Source organism: Typha latifolia, chromosome 3 (genome assembly GCF_019914945.1).
Source record: "Typha latifolia isolate L0001 chromosome 3, TyphaL0001v2, whole genome shotgun sequence".
NCBI classification, from domain to species: Eukaryota; Viridiplantae; Streptophyta; class Magnoliopsida; order Poales; family Typhaceae; genus Typha; species Typha latifolia.
In genome coordinates, this window is record NC_133088.1 from 16,198,476 (window position 1) to 16,218,017 (window position 19,542).

The 19,542-nt window shown below is 40.3% G+C and overlaps 3 protein-coding genes and 3 non-coding genes across 10 annotated transcripts; 2 read left to right on the forward strand and 4 right to left on the reverse strand.

Moving 5' to 3' along the window:
• Positions 1–104: 104 nt before the first annotated feature.
• On the forward strand, positions 105–2,807 carry LOC140784473 (probable protein phosphatase 2C 47). Of its 3 annotated transcripts, none has more exons than XM_073131902.1 (5): positions 161–523; positions 627–1,070; positions 1,156–1,350; positions 1,443–1,648; positions 2,081–2,807. In XM_073131902.1, the coding sequence occupies exons 2-5, from the start codon at positions 870–872 to the stop codon at positions 2,637–2,639; spliced, it is 1,161 nt and encodes a 386-aa protein (XP_072988003.1). In that variant the 5' UTR covers positions 161–523; positions 627–869; the 3' UTR covers positions 2,640–2,807. The 3 variants fall into 3 exon arrangements, with proteins under 3 accessions (XP_072988001.1, XP_072988003.1, XP_072988004.1); XM_073131903.1 differs by having other exon boundaries at positions 172–1,070; positions 1,443–1,461; positions 1,588–1,648; XM_073131900.1 differs by having other exon boundaries at positions 105–1,070.
• A 1,518-nt stretch (positions 2,808–4,325) lies between these two features.
• LOC140785383 (small nucleolar RNA Z103) lies at positions 4,326–4,429 on the reverse strand. The gene has a single exon (XR_012108440.1). It is a non-coding gene; the product is annotated as a small nucleolar RNA Z103 (small nucleolar RNA).
• Positions 4,430–4,512: 83 nt separating this feature from the next.
• Positions 4,513–4,610, reverse strand: LOC140785382 (small nucleolar RNA Z103). The gene has a single exon (XR_012108439.1). It is a non-coding gene; the product is annotated as a small nucleolar RNA Z103 (small nucleolar RNA).
• Positions 4,611–4,680: 70 nt separating this feature from the next.
• On the reverse strand, positions 4,681–4,790 carry LOC140785385 (small nucleolar RNA Z103). Its single transcript, XR_012108442.1, has one exon. It is a non-coding gene; the product is annotated as a small nucleolar RNA Z103 (small nucleolar RNA).
• A 1,510-nt stretch (positions 4,791–6,300) lies between these two features.
• On the reverse strand, positions 6,301–7,484 carry LOC140784836 (bHLH transcription factor RHL1-like). Its single transcript, XM_073132421.1, has 2 exons — positions 6,775–7,484; positions 6,301–6,684 (listed from the first exon to the last, which is right to left on the reverse strand). Exons 1-2 carry the CDS (start codon positions 7,387–7,389, stop codon positions 6,484–6,486), a joined length of 816 nt encoding a protein of 271 aa, XP_072988522.1. The 5' UTR covers positions 7,390–7,484; the 3' UTR covers positions 6,301–6,483.
• Positions 7,485–9,827: 2,343 nt separating this feature from the next.
• On the forward strand, positions 9,828–19,487 carry LOC140784079 (protein argonaute 1B-like). Of its 3 annotated transcripts, none has more exons than XM_073131265.1 (23): positions 9,828–9,984; positions 13,173–13,864; positions 13,975–14,183; positions 14,259–14,408; positions 14,489–14,622; positions 14,742–14,851; positions 14,998–15,104; positions 15,245–15,383; positions 15,553–15,669; positions 16,128–16,235; positions 16,337–16,408; positions 16,823–16,945; positions 17,024–17,189; positions 17,285–17,406; positions 17,523–17,660; positions 17,755–17,897; positions 18,010–18,072; positions 18,142–18,205; positions 18,299–18,434; positions 18,513–18,586; positions 18,677–18,771; positions 18,855–18,886; positions 18,988–19,487. In XM_073131265.1, exons 1-23 carry the CDS (start codon positions 9,948–9,950, stop codon positions 19,200–19,202), a joined length of 3,246 nt encoding a protein of 1,081 aa, XP_072987366.1. In that variant the 5' UTR covers positions 9,828–9,947; the 3' UTR covers positions 19,203–19,487. The 3 variants fall into 3 exon arrangements, 2 of the variants coding, with proteins under 2 accessions (XP_072987366.1, XP_072987367.1); XM_073131266.1 differs by lacking the exon at positions 9,828–9,984 and adding an exon at positions 11,645–11,787; XR_012108215.1 differs by lacking the exons at positions 18,299–18,434; positions 18,513–18,586; positions 18,677–18,771; positions 18,855–18,886; positions 18,988–19,487 and having other exon boundaries at positions 17,755–17,936.
• Positions 19,488–19,542: the final 55 nt, after the last annotated feature.

Below are 19,542 nucleotides of genomic sequence, written 5' to 3' on the forward strand. Positions count from 1 at the left end.
TGGCCCAGTCAACAGCCCATAAAGCCTCTATGCGTCGACACGTGTCGCAGTTTTTGTTTCCCGCCACCGGATAACTTCCGATCGCCAGTCGCCGCGTTTTCCGTACATACAGAGAACGAGTTCCTCTCTCTCTCCCCCCCCTTTGCAACCCCCTCCTTTCACTGATGGCTTGTGAGAATTTTTTTGTTTCGATTCTTTTTTCTCCTAGAAACTCGAAGGAGTGGGCAATGTATATTGCTGCAAATTGATGAATTATGGAAGTGTCCTTTTCTTCTTTTTTTGTCATATGAATGAAGAATAAAACCAATTTTGAATATATTTTCTGTAAATTTTCTTCCGGGAATTTGATCTGTTCTAGGGTTTCCTCTGTCATCGTTTAGATTGGAGTGGTTAGCATACAACCTTCTAGATTGTATCGAAAAGCTGAGGTTTTGGTGTTATTTTTTCGCGATTGATGCTGAATAAGAGCATTGTTATCTTGGGCTCTTGGTAGGTAATCGCGAATGGCCTCTGGGTGATCCGAGTAAGTTGGACGTCCTTGTAGATCGCTCCATTTTGTTGGTTATTCTAGATATTTATCTTGTGCTTTTGGAGATCTACTTAAGAGATTTTGTTATCATTTGTAGATCATTGTAGTTTGGAGGCCATATCTGAGAGGGGAGAACAAATTGTCTATCAAATTAGGCGTCAATTGTTCTAATTTGGCAATCGCTGTAGTGTATTGGTGATCTGAGGAAATCTAGGATTTCAAATTGATGTAGTTGGGATCGGTAGACAGGACGAGTGTGTGGAGGAGTAAAGAATTGAGCATTGAAGCAGAAAAAATCATTCTTTTTTCCTCTAGAAAACTTCATGTTTTGCAATGGGAGATGGTTGCAGGTGCTGAATTCTCTCCTCCTCTCACAATGTTAGACAGCCCGTATGGACATGAAGAGAATGGATCCTCCCCTGGTTGCAAAGATCGTGAGAGTGTTGATAAAAAGAAGGAGATGAAAGTTGGGAAGCCCCCTCGGCACCTTCCACACGTTCACCGCGCAAGCACCGTTCGCTTCGCTGGCTCAACTGATTTTGTATGTCTCTTTGACTCTGAAATCTGGTGCTCGTACTGATTCTTCCTGTGCAATAATTATTGTGTCGCAATCACTGTCTCGTTAGGACTTCGAGTTTGGGAGCCTGGACTTGACGTCGCCCCAGGAAGGGCAATCTGGGTTCTTGCCGGTGTTTCGGTCTGGAAGCTGCTCGGAGATCGGGCCGAAAAAGTACATGGAAGATGAGCACATTTGCGTAGATAATTTAGTTGAGTATCTCGGAGGGCCTAAAGATTTTCCGGCACCCGGTGCTTTCTACGGCGTGAGTCTGCTCTCCGTTGGAACCATTATGGATTTGAATGGTTATGGCTGGTGGTAATTTGAAAGAGTGATGAGTTCTATCTATTTGTGTAGGTATTTGATGGCCATGGTGGTAAAGATGCTGCATCTTTCGTTAGAATGAACATTGTCAAATTTATATCTGAGGATTCTCATTTTCCTAGTAGCATGGAGAAAGCCATGAAAAGTGCATTCACAAAAGCTGACCATGCGCTTGCAGATTCCCGTTCTCTTGACCGCTCTTCCGGAACGACGGCATTGGTCGCCCTCATCTTTGGAAGGTATGTTTCGATGCCAATTGTCCATTCCATCTAAGAGACTAATTGCACAGTTTACACTACCAAATTCTCTCTGCATTACAATCACTTCAGACCTTATTATGACTATCAACCAAATTGGGATCCATGCATTCTACGGAGATTAAAGATGTTAAATCTCATTACTCCTTTATTTTCTGCCTTCCGTTCCATCTCATTATTCATGCCTACTAGGCTAGTCCATATATCTAATATCTACAAAATAATGACACTGCTGCTTTTCCTGTCCATTGTCATCATACTGGACCTCAGCATATCATTGTTGGTCCATGCCAGTCATATCAATCAGCATGCAAGTCCATGCAAGATAGATTCACATCATATTGCTATGCTTGTTGCTAGTTACTTAGTAAATTACCATGTCTCTGCCTTATTAAGCCCAGCTCCACCGTGCAGGACTATGCTAATCGCCAACGCAGGCGACTGCCGGGCTGTCTTAGGGAAGCGTGGTCGAGCCATTGAACTCTCCAGGGACCATAAACCCAACTGCAAGGGTGAAAAGCTTAGAATTGAGAAGCTAGGGGGTTTCGTCTACGACGGTTATCTGAATGGTCAGCTATCAGTATCGAGAGCCCTCGGCGATTGGCATTTGAAGGGCACAAAAGGTTGTCTCTCTCCTTTGAGCAGTGAACCCGACCTGCATGAGACTTTACTCACTGAGGAAGCTGAGTTTCTAGTAATTGGCTGTGACGGCCTTTGGGATGTGATGAGCAGTCAATGTGCGGTGACGATGGTCAGGAAGGAGCTCATGATCCACAATGATCCTGAGAGGTGCTCGAGAGCGCTAGTTCAGGAGGCGCTTAAGCGAAACACCTGCGATAACTTGACCGTCGTGGTGGTTTGTTTCTCGTCCGATCCACCGCCTCGAATCGAAATTCCTACATCGCGAGTTCGAAGGAGCATTTCTCTAGAGGGGCTGCATCTTCTCAAGGGGGCTCTAGACAGCAATGTCTGACCTGAATTATAACTTCAAATTTTATTTTATTTTATTTTTCTAATTTCATGTGTCGCTGAATTGAGCTGAGTTGGCTCCTTCAGGAAATAAGACATGAATTTTGTCAGGGATGTAGGCTAAAGCTTGTACATTTGAGATCAATTATTATATTAGAATGCTCTCAATAAATTTTCTTCTTGTTTGCATTATTATAGAAATTTCATTATTAAATTATAAGCATCTCGCAGATCGAATCATCTTTTCATAAGCTTTTTTCGGCTCTAATTAAGCTTGAATTGAAATTAATTTCGAAACCTTTTTTATGATCAAACATGAATTAAAATAATTTCAAAACCAATTTTAAACTCGAGTTAATTTTAATCTTAAACGAGATTAGAAAACTACAAAGAACTAAAATATAAATTATAAGTAATAAAAATAATTATATTAAAAAATTATAAACAATTAAAATATTAAAAAATAATGGATAAAATTCTGAATGAATAAAAAAAATTTAATCTGATGATTCATATTAGTTTAATATTACTCATATTATATATATATATATATATATTCGATTCTTATGATCAAACTTGGCTCAAATTTAATTTTAAATCTAACTTTAATAATCAAGCTCAGCTCAGCCGAACTTAATTGAGCATTATCGAGCCAACTCGATTATTTTGACAGCCCTAGTCTGCACATACATTTTCCTGTTAAGTCAGCCACATACTTCATTACGGTTTCACCTGAAACTATTTGTAAGTGGAATTCAGTTAATTTCATCAGGGAATGAACTCTTTGAGTTTTGTGATTTAAAAGACTTGAGCAAATGAATTTATTTAGAAATGAATGTGTTATTCTGAGATATGAAATTAATTTAATTGGCCAATGAAATCTATCCAAAGAACTTCGCTCCACAGTGAACAGCAGACCGAAGTCCTACCTCAAATCTCACGACTCCATGATTCCCAAAATCAATTGAAGTCGGGGCTTAACAAAATGGCAAAGATATGTTTATATTATTGTGGTTCATCAAAACAGAATGGCGAAAATGTGGTAAAGGAAATTGTTTTGTTTCAGAGCTGCAGCCTCAGCTAAGTATAGTTACCGAACTCTAAGCCAGCGAACACTAAGAATAATTGACTTTTTATTTATTCTAATACAATCATTCTCATTTCTCTCATCTCCATACCACCAAATTAATAATAAAAAATTATATATTTACTCCTGAATGGATAACACTCAAATCAACTATCATTTCATATTTAGTCTCTCTTTCAAACATTACTTCAGATTCAACTATATCTCTCCATCTCCACAATTTAATACAGGATGTGCTTGTGACAACAAATGCACAAACTCAAAATCTTAGATTACTAACAATGTTGCGAAAGAGTTTACATTCTGAATAATTCTACTTCAATCCAATCTCCCGTATAATTATCCTGTTCTGATTAGTAACTAAGAGGTTCTCCCAAAATAGAAAAACAAAGTTAAGCAACTCTGTTTAAAAAATTACAAAGTATCATTTCGTGATTTACTATTGCAAACTTCCTTATTTGCAACCAACCAACGAACGCACTTCAGATCTTCACATCTGAGTATAATAGTGCTATGCCATAAAATGACGATCGATAAAATTTCCCTATCTATAAGAACAGGATAATTATATATATAAACATATTTACTAGTTGATTTTTCATGACGGATCAGAAACCTGGCTTGATCTCCTCTTCAACGAAGAGGACGACAAATAGCGCACATTATAATCATAGTCGATAATGTGGGGAAAGGATCATCATATCCATCCATGGAACCAATCAACTACTGCAGCTTTATTTCCAAAAAAACAAAAGGCAATTAAAAACCAAAAGATTTTAGGACGAAGTAAGAGGATCAGAATCCTGGCTTGGTTTCTCCGAAGAGAAATACAAAAAGCGCACATTATGTTCATCTTCGATCATCTGGGGAAAGGATCATCATATCCTCTTGAGTTAACAAAAATAACTTAAAATTTGACCCAAAAAATTTGCTGATCTAACGGTGGAAATAAGGGAAAAAGGATCAGAATTACTGGCTTGGTTCCTCCTGCTTCAAAGAAGAAGAGAAAAACAAAAGCGCACAGTGTGATCATAGTCGATCATGTGGGGAAAGGATCATCACCTCCCTCAATTCCCTATTGTTTAATCCAACAACTATCCCACTTCCTAACCTCCTACAAATCAACCAAAACAAAATACGACGAAAAAAATAAAGGTATAAATATCTCCAGATCTGCTAATGGCCGCAATGGCCAAAAAGAGATGATTAAAAGCAGACGATGGAGAAGAGATGAGTTTAGCGTCGACTCATACGAGGCGGCTACGAAAGATCCGCTTGTAATCAGTTCTACGACGCAAGAAAACCCTAACAAAACCTGGAAATGGAGGAAGAAACCCTAGTTCTAGTGGAGAAAGGGGAAGAACCAATAACTCTTAGGGTGGGTTTGGCGGAAGGACAACGAAAGAGATGTAGACTTGGGCTGCAATAGCGAGTATATGTAGGGAGAGGGGAGAAGCGATAAGGAAACCCTAGCGAACATCTTGAGGAGATCAACGGTGATTAAGGCGCCACGTAGATATTAAAGAGAGCGGACGTCGAGAACCTTCCGTCGTCTAATTGTTAGCGTGCTTTTGGGTGGGATTAAGTCATGTGTTCAAGTATGGCTAAAAAAAGTGAAGTCTAACGAGAAGAGTGTGTATAAGTATGCCTCGATATTTTAGTGAAGCGATTTTTTTTAATATAAAAAAATAAGTAAATATGTTTTTTATAAGTAAGAAAATAATTTTTTTAATTTATTTGTTAATTCAATATTAAAAGTAAAAAAGTTTTTGAAAATAGTACTTTTTTATTTGATTCTAAAATTAGTTTGGCGGTCATCAGGCCAATTTTCCTCTTGTTTACTTTTTTTTCATTGTTTTTTCTATGTGGCCATATAGCTAGACTCAAATGGCCCAGTTCGCCCGTGCCCGACCCGACCCAGCCCGGTTTGGACGGGGCTAAGCCCGGCCCGAACCCGGTTTAGGCCCAGCCCGGCCCGAGCCCGAACTACCCATGGGCGGCACGGGCCAGCTCTTTGCCCGCCCGACCCGGCCCGAAAGCCCGCCCGTCTGCTACAGTACTTTGCCCTTCTGCTATAGTGATTTACCACTGCTACAGTAAAAAATTTTGGTATTATACCATTTTGCATTATTTTAAGCACACATTTAAAAAAAATTTAATTTAGGAGGAATATAAATATATATTTTTTAAAATAAGCTAATAGTTAAAAAATTCTAAAAATAGTTAAAATATGGGTTGGGCAAGTGATTGGTGGGTCAGGCCGGCCCGGCCCGACCGGTTAGCCCGATCTCTCACGGGCCAACGGACGGTAACAGGCTAGACTATTCTAGCCCGGCCCGGCCCGCCCGATGATCATATCTAGCTAGACCGTTTCAAGATTTACAATTAGATAACCAATTGTTTTATTTTGATCTTATATTTTTTTTCTTGCGTTGTTTCAACATATCCCTATTTTCTTATGCGTAGAAATCTTATAAAATCTGTTTTGATTTTAAATAAATGTATTTGCGTACGATTTTTCATAAAATGAAATTAACGAATAAAAAATAGCTTTTTGGATTATTTATTAGACGAGGAATAAAAATGTGGTAATTGATAATGATTTAGACATCTGAGAGTAACATCCCAGAGATTCAACGAGGGTTAACATGTAATTACACACATATGCATAAAAACGGAAAGGAAAATAAAAATAAATAACCATCTAATCTAGATGGATTACACAACTACACGAGGAAAAACTCATTTATCACAGCAACAATCATAAGCTAACTGACTCGATGAACCGATCGAGATCTCTAGAGATCAAGGGGTTGGATTTGATATCCTGGTCCTTCGCCGATGTCTCAACCAGTTCCTTCGGGACCAAACACTTCCCTTCGCCATACAACTTCTCCTGCACGTTGGTAGATCCAAGTAGCAATCCAAGCTGTTCCTCCCCGTGATACGCAGCCTTGTTTTCCTGCCCATGAGACAAAAGTACGCCATGCATCTCACGACTAGTTTTTGATTCCTTAATATAACTAAACGCTCAAAAATATATTATATATACCTGAACATTAGAGCCCATGAGCCCAAGGATTCCAACCTGGGCTTGCAAGAACTTGACATACTTGAACGCGGCCTGGAACATCTCAGCAGTGTTCATCTTATTCCCTCCTGGAATAAGCTTTCCAAGCTCTTGGGTCTTCTCGCTAATCCTCTTCCTCCTCTCCCTCGCCGCCATGCTCTGAGCCGACAAGCACCCGCCGTTTGCCTTCTTCCCCGGCTGTGAAGCTACAAACTCGGGCAATAACTCCGGGGTAGTCCCGGTGACCGGGCCGGCGTATGAATTGGCCTCAAACATGAGATCACAAGGGTCGTAAAGATCGCCGCAGCTCCTAGGACGCTTCGGGCATCGGTAGACGTCGAAGTCTTGGCACGGCTGATGTGAGCTGTGTGGTAGGGACAGCATGGAAGGGGCCGAGAGAGAAGAGTGGTTGAGGGTGGAGGTCGTGTCTGGTTGTGACTCAAATAATGAGTCAATTAAGAGGTTAGAGGAGTCAAATGGGTCGGAGAAGAAGCCGGCGAGTGCATCGGCTACTTCCGACTGGTGTTCGTGGAGGGGGTCTATCTCTGCGTTTAGATGGCAGAGGGGATCCCAAGTGGAGTGAAAGCTTAACGCCATGGATCGAGTCTTGAGCCTGCACAAAGAATCGAATCAACTGAATATAAACTCTAATTTGCCAATTATTGCTACAGGGATGCAGAATCTAGGCTTACTATTCCAAACTTCAGGCTGCTGTACTCTACCATAAGCTTAAAACCAATACCAAATACCAAACAAAACCGAAGCTTAGCATCAAAACAGAGCATGCCAACTATTACCGCAATAGCAGTGAAAATCTACTTCAATGCAGAACTGAACAGAGTCAAGAGTAACTAAAAGAGTACGATTTAAAGCACGGTGGGAGAAAGAGAGAGAGAACAAGAAGACAAGACAAACATGTGTTAGAAAGAGATACTTACTCGCACAAGATTGCTCCGAATGTTACTAACAGTATTCAACAGTCTCTCTCTCTCTCTCTCTAAAAACAGAGGGAATCCCAAAGAAGGCCCCAGTTTACATAAACCGGCAACCGCCGTTTTACAAACCTCTAACGCATGGGCGTACGTGGCGAAGATCCACCAGCTCGTACTAAGAGTGTACACAGGTGGACGGTGGATCGCGGCTGTGGCTAATGGCGCATCCATGAGCTCTTCGTAACGACCCCCCCGATTGCTGCGCCTCCCACTTCTCCCTCTTCCTCTAACGGCCACGACGCGCGTTTTTTTTTATCTCTTCTTCTCTCTCTCCTCCGCCCATAACCGCCACTTCCTCTCTCTCCAACCCATGACGATGGCGGCGCCTTAGCCTAGACCGTACGAAATTGGAATGAGTAGTTAGGTACTTAAATTTGATACCAATTAGGAGGTTGATGCTAATGCGAATGCCCAATAGCAAAGTTGCTTGACAAGAGCACGTGGGCATTAGATCCATGCCAAATACAATGCACCCAGGTCCCAGCCCATGATTGACTGGGCTTTGGGTCGGCAGTCTGTCGCAGACTATTCCCAGTGTATTCTTCGCGTTATGTAATTGTTATATACTTCTATACTTATGAACCGTCTCTTTGTGTTATTTTCATATGATTTTTTTTAACATAACTATATGTGCATTTCTTAAATGCAAATTAAGTATTTCTATAATTTTATTGCTTAATTGTAAACATTAATAAAACTGTGATGATTGCCTGTATATAAAATGCGAATTTGTGTGGTCAATAATGTTATTTTAAGATGAAAGGCCTAAAATACTCTCATACAAATAGTGTGAAATTGAATGACAAATGTAATTAAAATAAATAGCTACAATTTGCTCATGCTTTTTAACAATAAATAGTTATAATTACAGCACTAGTTTTTATAGTTCAGGGATTTTTTTTGCAGGACAAAAAAAGTTTTCTTGGATAGGCTAAGTGTAATTATTTCTTATTTTTGTTAGTCATTTTTGATAGATCATAAGTATTTTAGACTAAAACTAATTGTGCGACCACAAAATCAAGCAATTTGTAGGAGGCAACAGTACTTGAATGAAGAAAATAGAAAGTGAAAATGGATTAGGCGTAAAAGAGGGTATTTTGGTCATTATTGTTAATATAGGCATTTATACATAATTTGTAAGGTAACTTATCTCATACAAAGTTTGACAAAAAAATATATAATTAAAAAAAGAGTAAGTAATGTTTATTTATATATGAAATATTTTCTATGCCACCTTAGTTTTTTTCTTCTAATATATAACCTTGCAAAGCATCAGATAGCGGAAGGTTTGGCACCTCGACGTCGGCTCTTCACCACCTGGGCTAGCGAAATATTTTGCTGAAAGTACTGCTACCCTCTCCATCGAAACAAATGAAATCGTTGCTTTTGTTAACGGATGCTCTACTGTTTACCAACCAATCCGTTAGTTTTTGCACTGTGTAACTCAAGAACAACGCACTAATAAATTACTACAGGCACGTGAATAACCTAAACGAGGATCAAGGAATGTACTCTCTGATGGTATACTCAAGAGATTATTTAATGAGTATAATCACTTGAAACCAGTAGCCATGACCATAAGCTAATCAGCATCACAGCACAAACAGAAGCATTTATAAACAATATATGCTACCCATGATGTGACTAAAAGTCAAATCATTCTTCCAAATAATAAAAGAGACTATTAGTAAGCAATACATGCACCGAAGGATTGGATAAGCTTGCACGTGCTTCAAGGTTATTATAGACATCAATTATTGACTATCTCAATGTCCTTTCATGATCATTAAAAAAAAAATCTTCTGCTTCTCTTCTTATATTGTATATAATTGCAACAATCTTCTCCTAGTCTCAGCTAAGACACCGTAGGCAGTATAACTGCGTGAAGACAAGCCTCCACTTCTATCTACAGTTCGCTACAGTAGTATTTACCATTACCAACAACAATAATTTGGGGCTTTTCCACAATATATAAATATTCCATAGGACCCACCAATGCCACCCTACCTCAAAACTTATCTATAAGAGCACCTCCCTCCTCATCTCAGCTTTCCCTGATTTCTTCTCTCTCACCTCGTAAAGCTCTTCCGACCTCCTCCTCCTCCTCCTCTTCTCCACTTTATCTCTCTCTCTAGTGTGTTGATCTGCTGCTGCTCCTTTATCATGGCCTTTGTCTTGGAAAATGGACACTCTCACCAAGGTATGCCTTCCTTTCTCTCTCTCTCTCTCTCTGCTTAAATGTCCTTGTTACTGGCTGTTGACAGCCGTCTGATCTTTATCCTACGGCCACTGAGTCGTCCCACTGCCATAGTACACCATGGCTGTGTTTTGCTATTAGTAACCTAATGGTAAGGTCATTATGGTATTAAAAAAGGAGATCGTAGAAGGCTCTCGTGGCCACTTAGATTGGTTTTTTTCACAAGTGCTAACTCCACCCACCGAGTCCAGGTCAGCTTGGTTGGCCGTCTCATAGTGGCAACCAACTTGGAGACGATGAGCCATTCATTAGGTAATGGAGTTGGTCAAGGGTAAAGTAGTCCATGAGTTATAGTTATATTACGTGCCCAAAACTCTATCACGTGGGCCCCGAATCTTAAGGGATGAGGTGTAGTTTTGCCAAGTGCAGAGTTTAGGAAAGGGATCGGCGTGTATTTTATAGGACACGTTTCGAGCGTCGGATGGCTTTGCAAGCGGCGTTCATGAAAATGTATTAATCCATTATTCCATTTAACATATCACGAGGGTTGCAACTGTGTCTTGGTCCACGTATTATTTTTGCCGAGACAGCTATCAGAAGGAACGGTCATATCTATGGCTGACACGGGGAAGTGGGCCCCACCTGTTCTCCCAACCCCTCAGTTCGACTTGCTCTAAACTGCTGCATAGGTATGTCCGCATATACGCTTGTATGGGGGTGAACAGATAATTCTGTCCCTTGGCCTCTCTCGAGGATCGTTTACCGCCAGAGCTAATTGCTCGCATAGTATAGTTTATGAGATTTGTCGAGGAGAGCTGCTCGAGGCGGAGACTGGAGGCGGTGGTTGTGGGGCCCACGTGACAGCGGAGCTTTGTTCTTTTCTACCTGCACCGTCGGATCGACCAGCTGCTATCGCCGACCCTACAAGTGACGTATCCTTCAGTGGTCACTCACAGACCCTTCAGAACAATCGCAGCCGTCCATATCCTCAACACAACTTTAGGCAATTTATTCCTTTTTATTGATATTTTCAATAGAAATAATTTAAATTATGAGCCACAAAGTTAAACACACATAATATAATTTACTTTAAAAAAATAAAATAAAAAATAGTATGTTCACAAGCACTCGAATATGCGGGTAGATGATTCCACCGCACCGTCCTTCGTTAGTGATAGATTGACTACTGATTTCTTCATTAAGCTCTTTAGATGCACGAGATGTGGGTCCCATGCAACCGCATTTAAATTAAAAAAATGCCCATTGTATTTATCCGCCTTAAATAGTAAAAGTAAAACCTTGGACCGAAACGTCCAATTAATAAACGTAATCTCGTCGTTACCTAACAACAGAAGCCGTCGTAAGAGGCTTCATTACAATTGCACTAACTGCGAGCCACGTCCAATTCTTAGCTTGGCTCGAAGCGAGTAATTTACGAGATAAATTGTAGCAGATCGCTATCAGTCAGATTCGCGCGTATCGAGAACGAGCGTGACCAATTATGATCGACCGCAATAATTAAAATTGGCAATAATAAAAGGTAGGACCCAACTCCGAGTTGAGTTGTAGGACTCGTCCGAGTCGGGCCGGCGGTGAGTCGATCACTCTGTCTTTTTCGAAGCCCCCACCTTACTCTAAAGCAGCGAGTTGGACGCCGTCGAGCCTTATTTCTTTGGCATGTTGGTGAGCCGTACTCTACTCTTCCTCTTGTAGAAGAGAGATAAGAGAGAGAAATAGAGAGGTGAGAGAGAGGTTTTCTAGTGAATAGAATCGCTCGCTGATCTCCATTTCCGGATTTTGATCACGGTAATGAGCATTTCAGAGCCCTCTTCATCGTTTATTTCTATCATTTGTTGTGTTTAGATTGCAGTTCTTCATCATTTCCTTGGTTCTCATCTCTCTCTGGGGATTTCTTTGCTTTTGTCCCAAGTTTATCTGACGAGCTGATTTTTCTGAAGGAATGTACATCCCTTGGATTCGATCTACATTTTAGGTGGATATTTTAAATTCTTCGAACAAAATCTAGGGTTTCTGTCCGTCGATGAGTGCGATCTTGCTGCTTGATGTTTTGAGGAAGTGCGTCTGATGGAGATTTGATTATTTATTTTTTGCTTTCCCTTTTTTTTGCTTAGATGTGTTTAGATCTAGCGCAAAGGGTGTCGATCTCTTCCTTCTTTGTTACTTTTATTTATTTTGTATGCATTAGAAGATCTTAGCTTGTTCTGGTTGCTTCTGTGACGATCGAATGTGGAATATTACCTTTCCTTCCTGTCCAGTTTATTTGGGGCTTTAGGAAGGCTTTTGCTTGCAAGCTCGTCTACTGCCATCTACGTTTCTAAATTTGCCCTGCAAGTTATCCCTTCTCTTGCGTGATGCTGTTCATGTGCTTCTACATTGCACAATGTTGATCACAATAGTTTAAATTCCTGCAAAAATTATCCTACTGTTGATGAATGCAGGTTATTATTAATTCACATTGTAACTTCCCAATGCCAACGAGGCTTTTAGAGCTCCTCCAGTATCTAGACAGTTTTGTTTTGTTACAATTATATTCCCGAAGTGTAAACTAGATGTTTGTCTTTAGCAGTATTGGCATGCTATATACACTTGACATACATATACATGAAATTTTACCTTTGCCATTGCATCACGGTTTCTCATTTGTCATACCCCTTTATTGAGTAGTAGTGATTATTTCTCATTTGGCAGATAGTTAACCTAACGGAGTCTATCATAATTCAGCGGTTGTAATTCCTTCTAAGTGTGCATATCTTCTACCTTTTCCCAGTAGTTTTAGATTAGTTGATGATTATGTAACTCTGATGGAAGCAGTATATTGCCTTCCTTTTGCTCGCTATAAGACAAACGAAGGATGCTACAGCTACTTGCATGTAGGGAAATATCTCTTATGCAGTGTGGAAAATATATTGGCAAGAATTTTCCTTATTTTCTGGTAGTATCTGTGGCTTCCTTCTCCATGTTTGCATTTGGTCGTGCTATTCATGGTGGTTTATGCTATCTCTTTTGAAGTCATGACTAATATTCTATTACTAAAGCCTGTAAAACTCGAGCCGTCCTCTAGATCCTGTGTTCCTGTCCCTTTCTATGTGATCTGGCCTATTCATATACTATCAAACAATCACTGCCTGCTTTAATGATTGACAGTTGTTATCCCTTCCATTATCCTGCAGCTGTGCCTATGGTGAGGAAGAAAAGAACTGGATTTCCTGGTGGCCCAGATTGTTCCGAGCCTGCTGAGGCTAGTAGCTTTGCTGGACATGGCATGCCACAGCACCCTGAGAGGGCTCCAATGCTGCAGCAACATGGCGGGGGACGAGGACGTGGTTGGGCTCCAACCAATGCTCAGAGCTCCCAGCAAGGAGGCCGTGGTGGTGGACAGTACCAAAGTCGGGGTGGACAATACCAGAGTCGTAGTGGCCCATCTTCCGAGTACCAGGGTCGCGGTGGTCCTCAGCCACGAGGTGGAGTGCCTCAGCAGCAGTATTACGGTGGCCGCAGGGGTGGTAGTGGCATGGTGGGTGGACGTGGGGATTCCGTCACTGCTGGTCCATCAAGGACAGCTCCCGAGCTGCACCAAGCAACCCAGGTTTATCGCCAAGCCACTCAGGCAACACCATTCCCATCAGAACCCAGCTCCTCACAGTCTGCAGAGGTGGTCTATGCTCAACTGGAACAGCAGGTTCAGCATCTTGCTATCCAGGGCCAGGGTTCCACTAGCCAGGCAATTCAACCAGTGGGATCCTCTAGCAAATCGTTGAGATTTCCACTGCGCCCGGGCAAAGGTAGTTTTGGAGATAAGTGCATTGTGAAGGCTAACCATTTCTTTGCAGAATTGCCTGATAAAGACCTGCACCAGTATGATGTATGTCTCTCCTCCCTTACATTAATTAGTTTGGTAACCTATATATGAAATTTCTGAAAATAATAATCAGGTTTCTCATTGCTTCCTTATTGTTAATTTCATTTAATCAGGTATCTATTACACCTGAAGTTACCTCCCGTGGTGTCAATCGTGCTGTCATGGCGGAGCTAGTAACTTTATATAGAGAGTCTCATCTAGGTAGTCGCCTTCCAGCTTATGATGGCAGGAAGAGCCTTTATACTGCTGGACCACTGCCATTCTCCTCAAAGAATTTTGAAATTACACTATATGATGAGGAAGATGGTTTAGGTGGCCAGAGGTACTTTGCTGAAACTCTACTTGTATTCAATCTATACTGAACATTGTGATTTCTGATTTTTGCATTGTCTTGAAGGCGAGAAAGGCTGTTCAAAGTGGTGATCAAGTTTGCAGCTCGTGCTGATCTTCATCATTTAGCCATGTTTCTAGCTGGAAGGCAGGCTGATGCACCCCAAGAAGCCCTCCAAGTACTTGATATTGTTCTACGTGAATTGCCTACTGCGAGGTTATTGTTGTGTAGTTAATATGCTTTATTTTATTTTTATTATTCGAAATGCCAATGCATTCTACATTTTATGGTTGCAGATATTCACCAGTTGGCAGATCTTTTTATTCACCTAATTTAGGAAGACGTCAGCAACTTGGTGAGGGGTTGGAAAGTTGGCGTGGCTTCTACCAGAGTATACGCCCTACTCAGATGGGACTGTCGCTAAACATTGGTTTGGCCAACTACTCGCTTTTATATTATTTTATTAATTCCATTGAAATAGAGAATTGGTTTATAAACTTTTTATATCCAAATTAGGTATTTTTAGATCATGAAATGTTTTTTCTGCAGATATGTCCTCGACTGCTTTCATTGAACCTTTGCCAGTAATAGACTTTGTAGCACAACTCCTGAATAAAGATATCTCAGCTAGACCATTATCTGATGCTGATCGTGTGAAGGTGTCCTTTTGTTTGTTATTCTGCTTAGATTTCAGTTGTTTATTTTCTGAAAGAAATTTTTAGATGTATTGGAAACTTTGGTAGAATGTGTTATTAATTATGGCACCTTATTTCAGTTGTTCTCATGAGTCTCTGTTATTTTGTAGATCAAGAAGGCCTTAAGAGGTGTGAAGGTTGAGGTTACTCATAGAGGCAACATGCGTAGAAAATATCGTATATCTGGTCTAACATCACAGGCCACTAGGGAGTTGACGTATGGAAGTTTTCTTTTTTTACAATAGGAGTTCTTTCATTTTGGCCATCCTGTTCATATCCTCTTTGCGTCAATGTACAGACTGCTGTTATGATTTATTTTATTAACCTAATTTCTTATTGGAATACATGGATTATCAGGTTCCCCGTGGATGACCGTGGTACAATGAAGTCTGTGGTCCAATATTTTCAGGAGACCTATGGTTTTAATATTCAGCATACCACTTTACCTTGTTTGCAAGTTGGTAATCAGCAGAGACCAAATTATCTTCCCATGGAGGTCTGATGTAGATCAACTGTTACATTGTTTATTTTCAACAAACAAACATACGATTTTAGCTCATTTTGTATTTGTTTATACACAAATATTTTGAGTTGCTATGATCATCCTGGCTTTTCCTATCAAATTGCTTAAATTTTTTTTCGTTAAATCAATGGTCAACTTTCAGGTTTGTAAGATAGTTGAAGGTCAAAGGTACTCAAAGAGGTTGAATGAGAAACAGATTACTGCTCTTCTAAAGGTGACATGTCAACGTCCCCAAGAGCGGGAACTTGACATTTTGCAGGTGATTATTTTGTTTGCCTTCTTGAGTCATTAGCAATAGGATTGATAATCAAAGACTTAAGTGCGGGGAGATATTGTGTATTCCGTGCTTGTCTTAACCAGGTCCAGACATAAGATTTACGGGTGTTTCTGTACCCTGTCGAAAGTGAGGGAGGGGGAGAGAGAAATAAAGGCCAATACCAGGAAGTTGTTTATGTGTGCAATGAGGACTTGGGGGCTGTTGCATCATAAGTTTGTGTGAATTATTTCATGACTTTCACTTATCAGCACAATTCTTTATGCCACAATTCATAGTTAGAACATTTAAATATTTACCAGAATTTGATTATTATATCAATTTATCATCCATATGTTTCTGCAGGATTTTGGTTTTCCTGTTGTAATGATTGTTATTGTCGTTGCTGTTACTGAAAGATTTTCTTTGAATTGTTGTTGATTGGATGTCTTCTCTGTGATCAGACTGTTCATCACAATGCATACTATGAAGACCCTTATGCACAGGAGTTTGGCATAAGAATTGATGAGAGACTTGCTTCAGTAGAGGCTCGAATTTTGCCTGCACCATGGGTGGGTCTCTCTTCTTTCTGTCGTAAAATCTTTATAGCATTTTTTTATTTTATTACATAGACAGTTCTGATGATTGGGTTTCCTTCTGGTTTATTCTTTAGCTTAAATACCATGATACTGGTAGGGAGAAGGATTGCTTGCCAAGAGTTGGCCAGTGGAACATGATGAATAAGGTATGATTTGAGGATGATGTCTATTTTGAGACTTGAAAGTTTGATGTTGAGTTTTATATGAATCGAATTGCGTCTATCAGTTCGTCTAATTACTTTATCTTTTCTCCACTCTAGTAATTTCAGTTTAAAATGTATCTCCTTAACTGTGCAAGCCTGAAAATATTTTGCTTCTATTTATGCTTGCCGGTTAGACAACCAAATTTTTTTTGATGTGCAAATTGTCCAATTAAAATTTTGATTTCCTTTGTGGATAAAATTCTGTTTAAATTTTCGCTTGCTTATTTCATTAATTTTGTTTCTATTGTATATTTTAAAGGATCTTTCATCTAATATTCTTCTAACAAAGAATTCCTACATTTCATGTTTGTGTTTCTTTATGCTATTCATTTTCTATTGTCTCTTTTTGTTATGTAGAAAATGGTCAATGGTGGAAGGGTGAGTAATTGGACAAGCATTAATTTTTCGCGAAGTGTCCAAGATAGTGCTGCGAGGGGATTCTGTCATGAGCTGGCTGTGATGTGCCAAGTTTCTGGAATGGTATGTTTAACTTTACACACTTTAGATGGGTCCTACTGTATGCATTTCTTGTTCTTATATTGGCTTTTCTTTGTTTAGGACTTTGCTTTAGATCCTGTCCTTCCTCCATTAACTGCTCGACCTGAACATGTTGAGAGAGCACTCAAAGCACGCTACCATGATGCCATGAACATACTTAAACCACAGGGCAAAGAACTTGATTTGCTGATTGTAATACTGCCTGATAACAATGGTTCTCTATATGGTGTGTTTTCTATGAGATTGCTTGAATTTTTGTTCCACTCTTGCTTCATATGTATCATGATATTTCGGTTTACCATTTTTCTTTTCTTCTTTCAGGGGATCTGAAAAGAATTTGTGAGACGGATCTTGGATTAGTCTCACAATGTTGTTTGACAAAGCATGTGTTTAAGATGAGCAAGCAGTATCTTGCAAATGTTGCTCTTAAGATTAATGTCAAGGTAGGTCTCTCCCCTCCACCACCACCGCCCCCCCAAACACACACACACGCACACACACACACACAGACTTTCCTTCTCTAGAAGGTTATAGCCTTATAGTACCTTAATGTGTATAGGTTGGGGGAAGAAATACAGTACTGATGGATGCCTTGACAAGGAGGATACCTTTGGTTAGTGACAGACCAACAATTATATTTGGTGCTGATGTAACTCATCCTCATCCTGGAGAGGACTTGAGTCCTTCAATTGCAGCTGTAAGACCAACTTGGAGGATAATGCTAAAATTCTGTCCTTGAAGAAAATTAAGTAAAAGGGCTTCACTCTCATTTGGATGGCAATGTTCTGCAGGTGGTTGCTTCTCAAGATTGGCCAGAGGTCACAAAGTATGCTGGATTGGTTAGTGCACAAGCCCATCGCCAAGAGCTGATTCAGGATCTTTTTAAAGTCTGGCACGATCCCCAGCGAGGAACTGTCACTGGTGGCATGATTAAGTATTTTTCTGATTTCTGTGGACAACAAACTTTCTGAATGTGAATATTGTTATTGCTTTCGAAACATTAACTTTAATGGGATACCTCTAAATGATGGCATTAAATCTGGCAGGGAGCTTCTCATTTCTTTCAAAAGAGCAACTGGGCAGAAACCTCAGCGCATTATATTTTACAGGTATCATTCTCTACTCTCGTATTCATCTTGATAGTACTACAAAGATTTTGATGATACCCTCTGATTCAGAGATGGTGTAAGCGAGGGCCAGTTTTATCAAGTGTTATTGTATGAACTTGATGCCATCCGTAAGGTAATACTAATTTTGAATTTTCTGAAGGCATTTCCCGTCAAGTCCTTCCTTTTCTAGCTAAAATACTAACTGCCTTTTTTCCCTCTGAATTAGGCTTGTGCCTCGTTAGAGCCTAATTATCAGCCACCTGTAACTTTTGTGGTGGTCCAGAAGCGACATCACACACGTCTGTTTGCTAACAACCATAATGATCAGCGGAGTGTTGATAGGAGTGGAAATATATTGCCTGGTTAGATATTTAGACATTGATTTATTCTTTCATCCTCGCAGTTTTTTATTGTAACTTTGCTGTTGGTTTTAATCTCAGGCACAGTGGTTGATTCCAAGATTTGTCATCCGACCGAGTTTGATTTCTATCTCTGTAGCCATGCAGGCATTCAAGTATTGACATCATTGCCAATAATTCTATATTGCTTCCTTTGCTTGCTTAATTTAGTTTGCTAATTGCCATTGAAACTTTGAACCTTTCAGGGTACAAGCCGTCCTGCTCACTACCACGTCTTGTGGGATGAAAATAAATTCACTGCTGATGCACTGCAATCCCTTACTAACAACCTGTGCTACACGTATTGTCTCACTTTTCTTATCGTTTTTCCTATAATTACTGATCAAGTGGTTCTTTTATGTAACATCGGATTCTATTTTGCAGCTATGCACGATGCACTCGCTCCGTGTCAATTGGTGAGTCTCTTCTATCCTTTTGACATTTGCTGGCTTTAATTAACTTTTCTAACATACTTGGATATGCCCTGATATTGCCACTCGTGGATTCTCGATTTCAGTGCCTCCTGCATACTACGCTCATCTGGCTGCGTTCCGTGCTCGGTTCTACATGGAGCCGGACAACTCGGACAGTGGATCAATGGTCAGTGGTCCAACTGCTGGGCGGGGGGCCCCCTCATCGGGCCCACGCAGTACTAGGGCCCAAGGAAATGTTGCTGTTAGGCCCCTGCCTGCTTTGAAGGAAAACGTCAAGAGGGTCATGTTTTATTGTTGAGAGTTCCCCAATAGAGACCTCGCTGCAGTTGTCACGAGATCCTCTTTTGACGGTTCTACGCTGGGTACTTCCTGCGGATTGCTTGCTTTTTTCCCCATGTTCGGGGGGGATTGTACGGTTGTTTTATTTTTGTGCTGCAGACTTGTTTGCAGATAATTATGCGACACGTTAATTTTTGTTATTGTGATGTTTCTGGGGAGACCTTAGATCTTGGCGCCAGGGAAGCCCACTTTATTCGAACTTGATTTTATTTTGTGTTGGGGCTGTCGCCTCATTTGATTCTAATATCGGTGGTTGTGATTTAATTAGGGCCTGGATTCTGGACCATGACCGCATGATC

Coding starts and splice junctions, on each gene's coding strand:
- LOC140784473 (XM_073131900.1), top strand. CDS start 870: ATGGTTGCAGGTGCTGAATTCTCTCCTCCTCTCACAATGTTAGACAGC. Junction 1,351..1,442: donor CACCCGGTGCTTTCTACGGC/GTGAGTCTGCTC, acceptor CTATTTGTGTAG/GTATTTGATGGCCATGGTGG. Junction 1,649..2,080: donor GTCGCCCTCATCTTTGGAAG/GTATGTTTCGAT, acceptor TCCACCGTGCAG/GACTATGCTAATCGCCAACG.
- LOC140784836 (XM_073132421.1), bottom strand. CDS start 7,389: ATGGCGTTAAGCTTTCACTCCACTTGGGATCCCCTCTGCCATCTAAAC. Junction 6,685..6,774: donor TCATGGGCTCTAATGTTCAG/GTATATATAATA, acceptor TCTCATGGGCAG/GAAAACAAGGCTGCGTATCA.
- LOC140784079 (XM_073131265.1), top strand. CDS start 9,948: ATGGCCTTTGTCTTGGAAAATGGACACTCTCACCAAG. Junction 16,409..16,822: donor AGTGGAACATGATGAATAAG/GTATGATTTGAG, acceptor TTTGTTATGTAG/AAAATGGTCAATGGTGGAAG. Junction 18,073..18,141: donor CAGCGCATTATATTTTACAG/GTATCATTCTCT, acceptor CCTCTGATTCAG/AGATGGTGTAAGCGAGGGCC.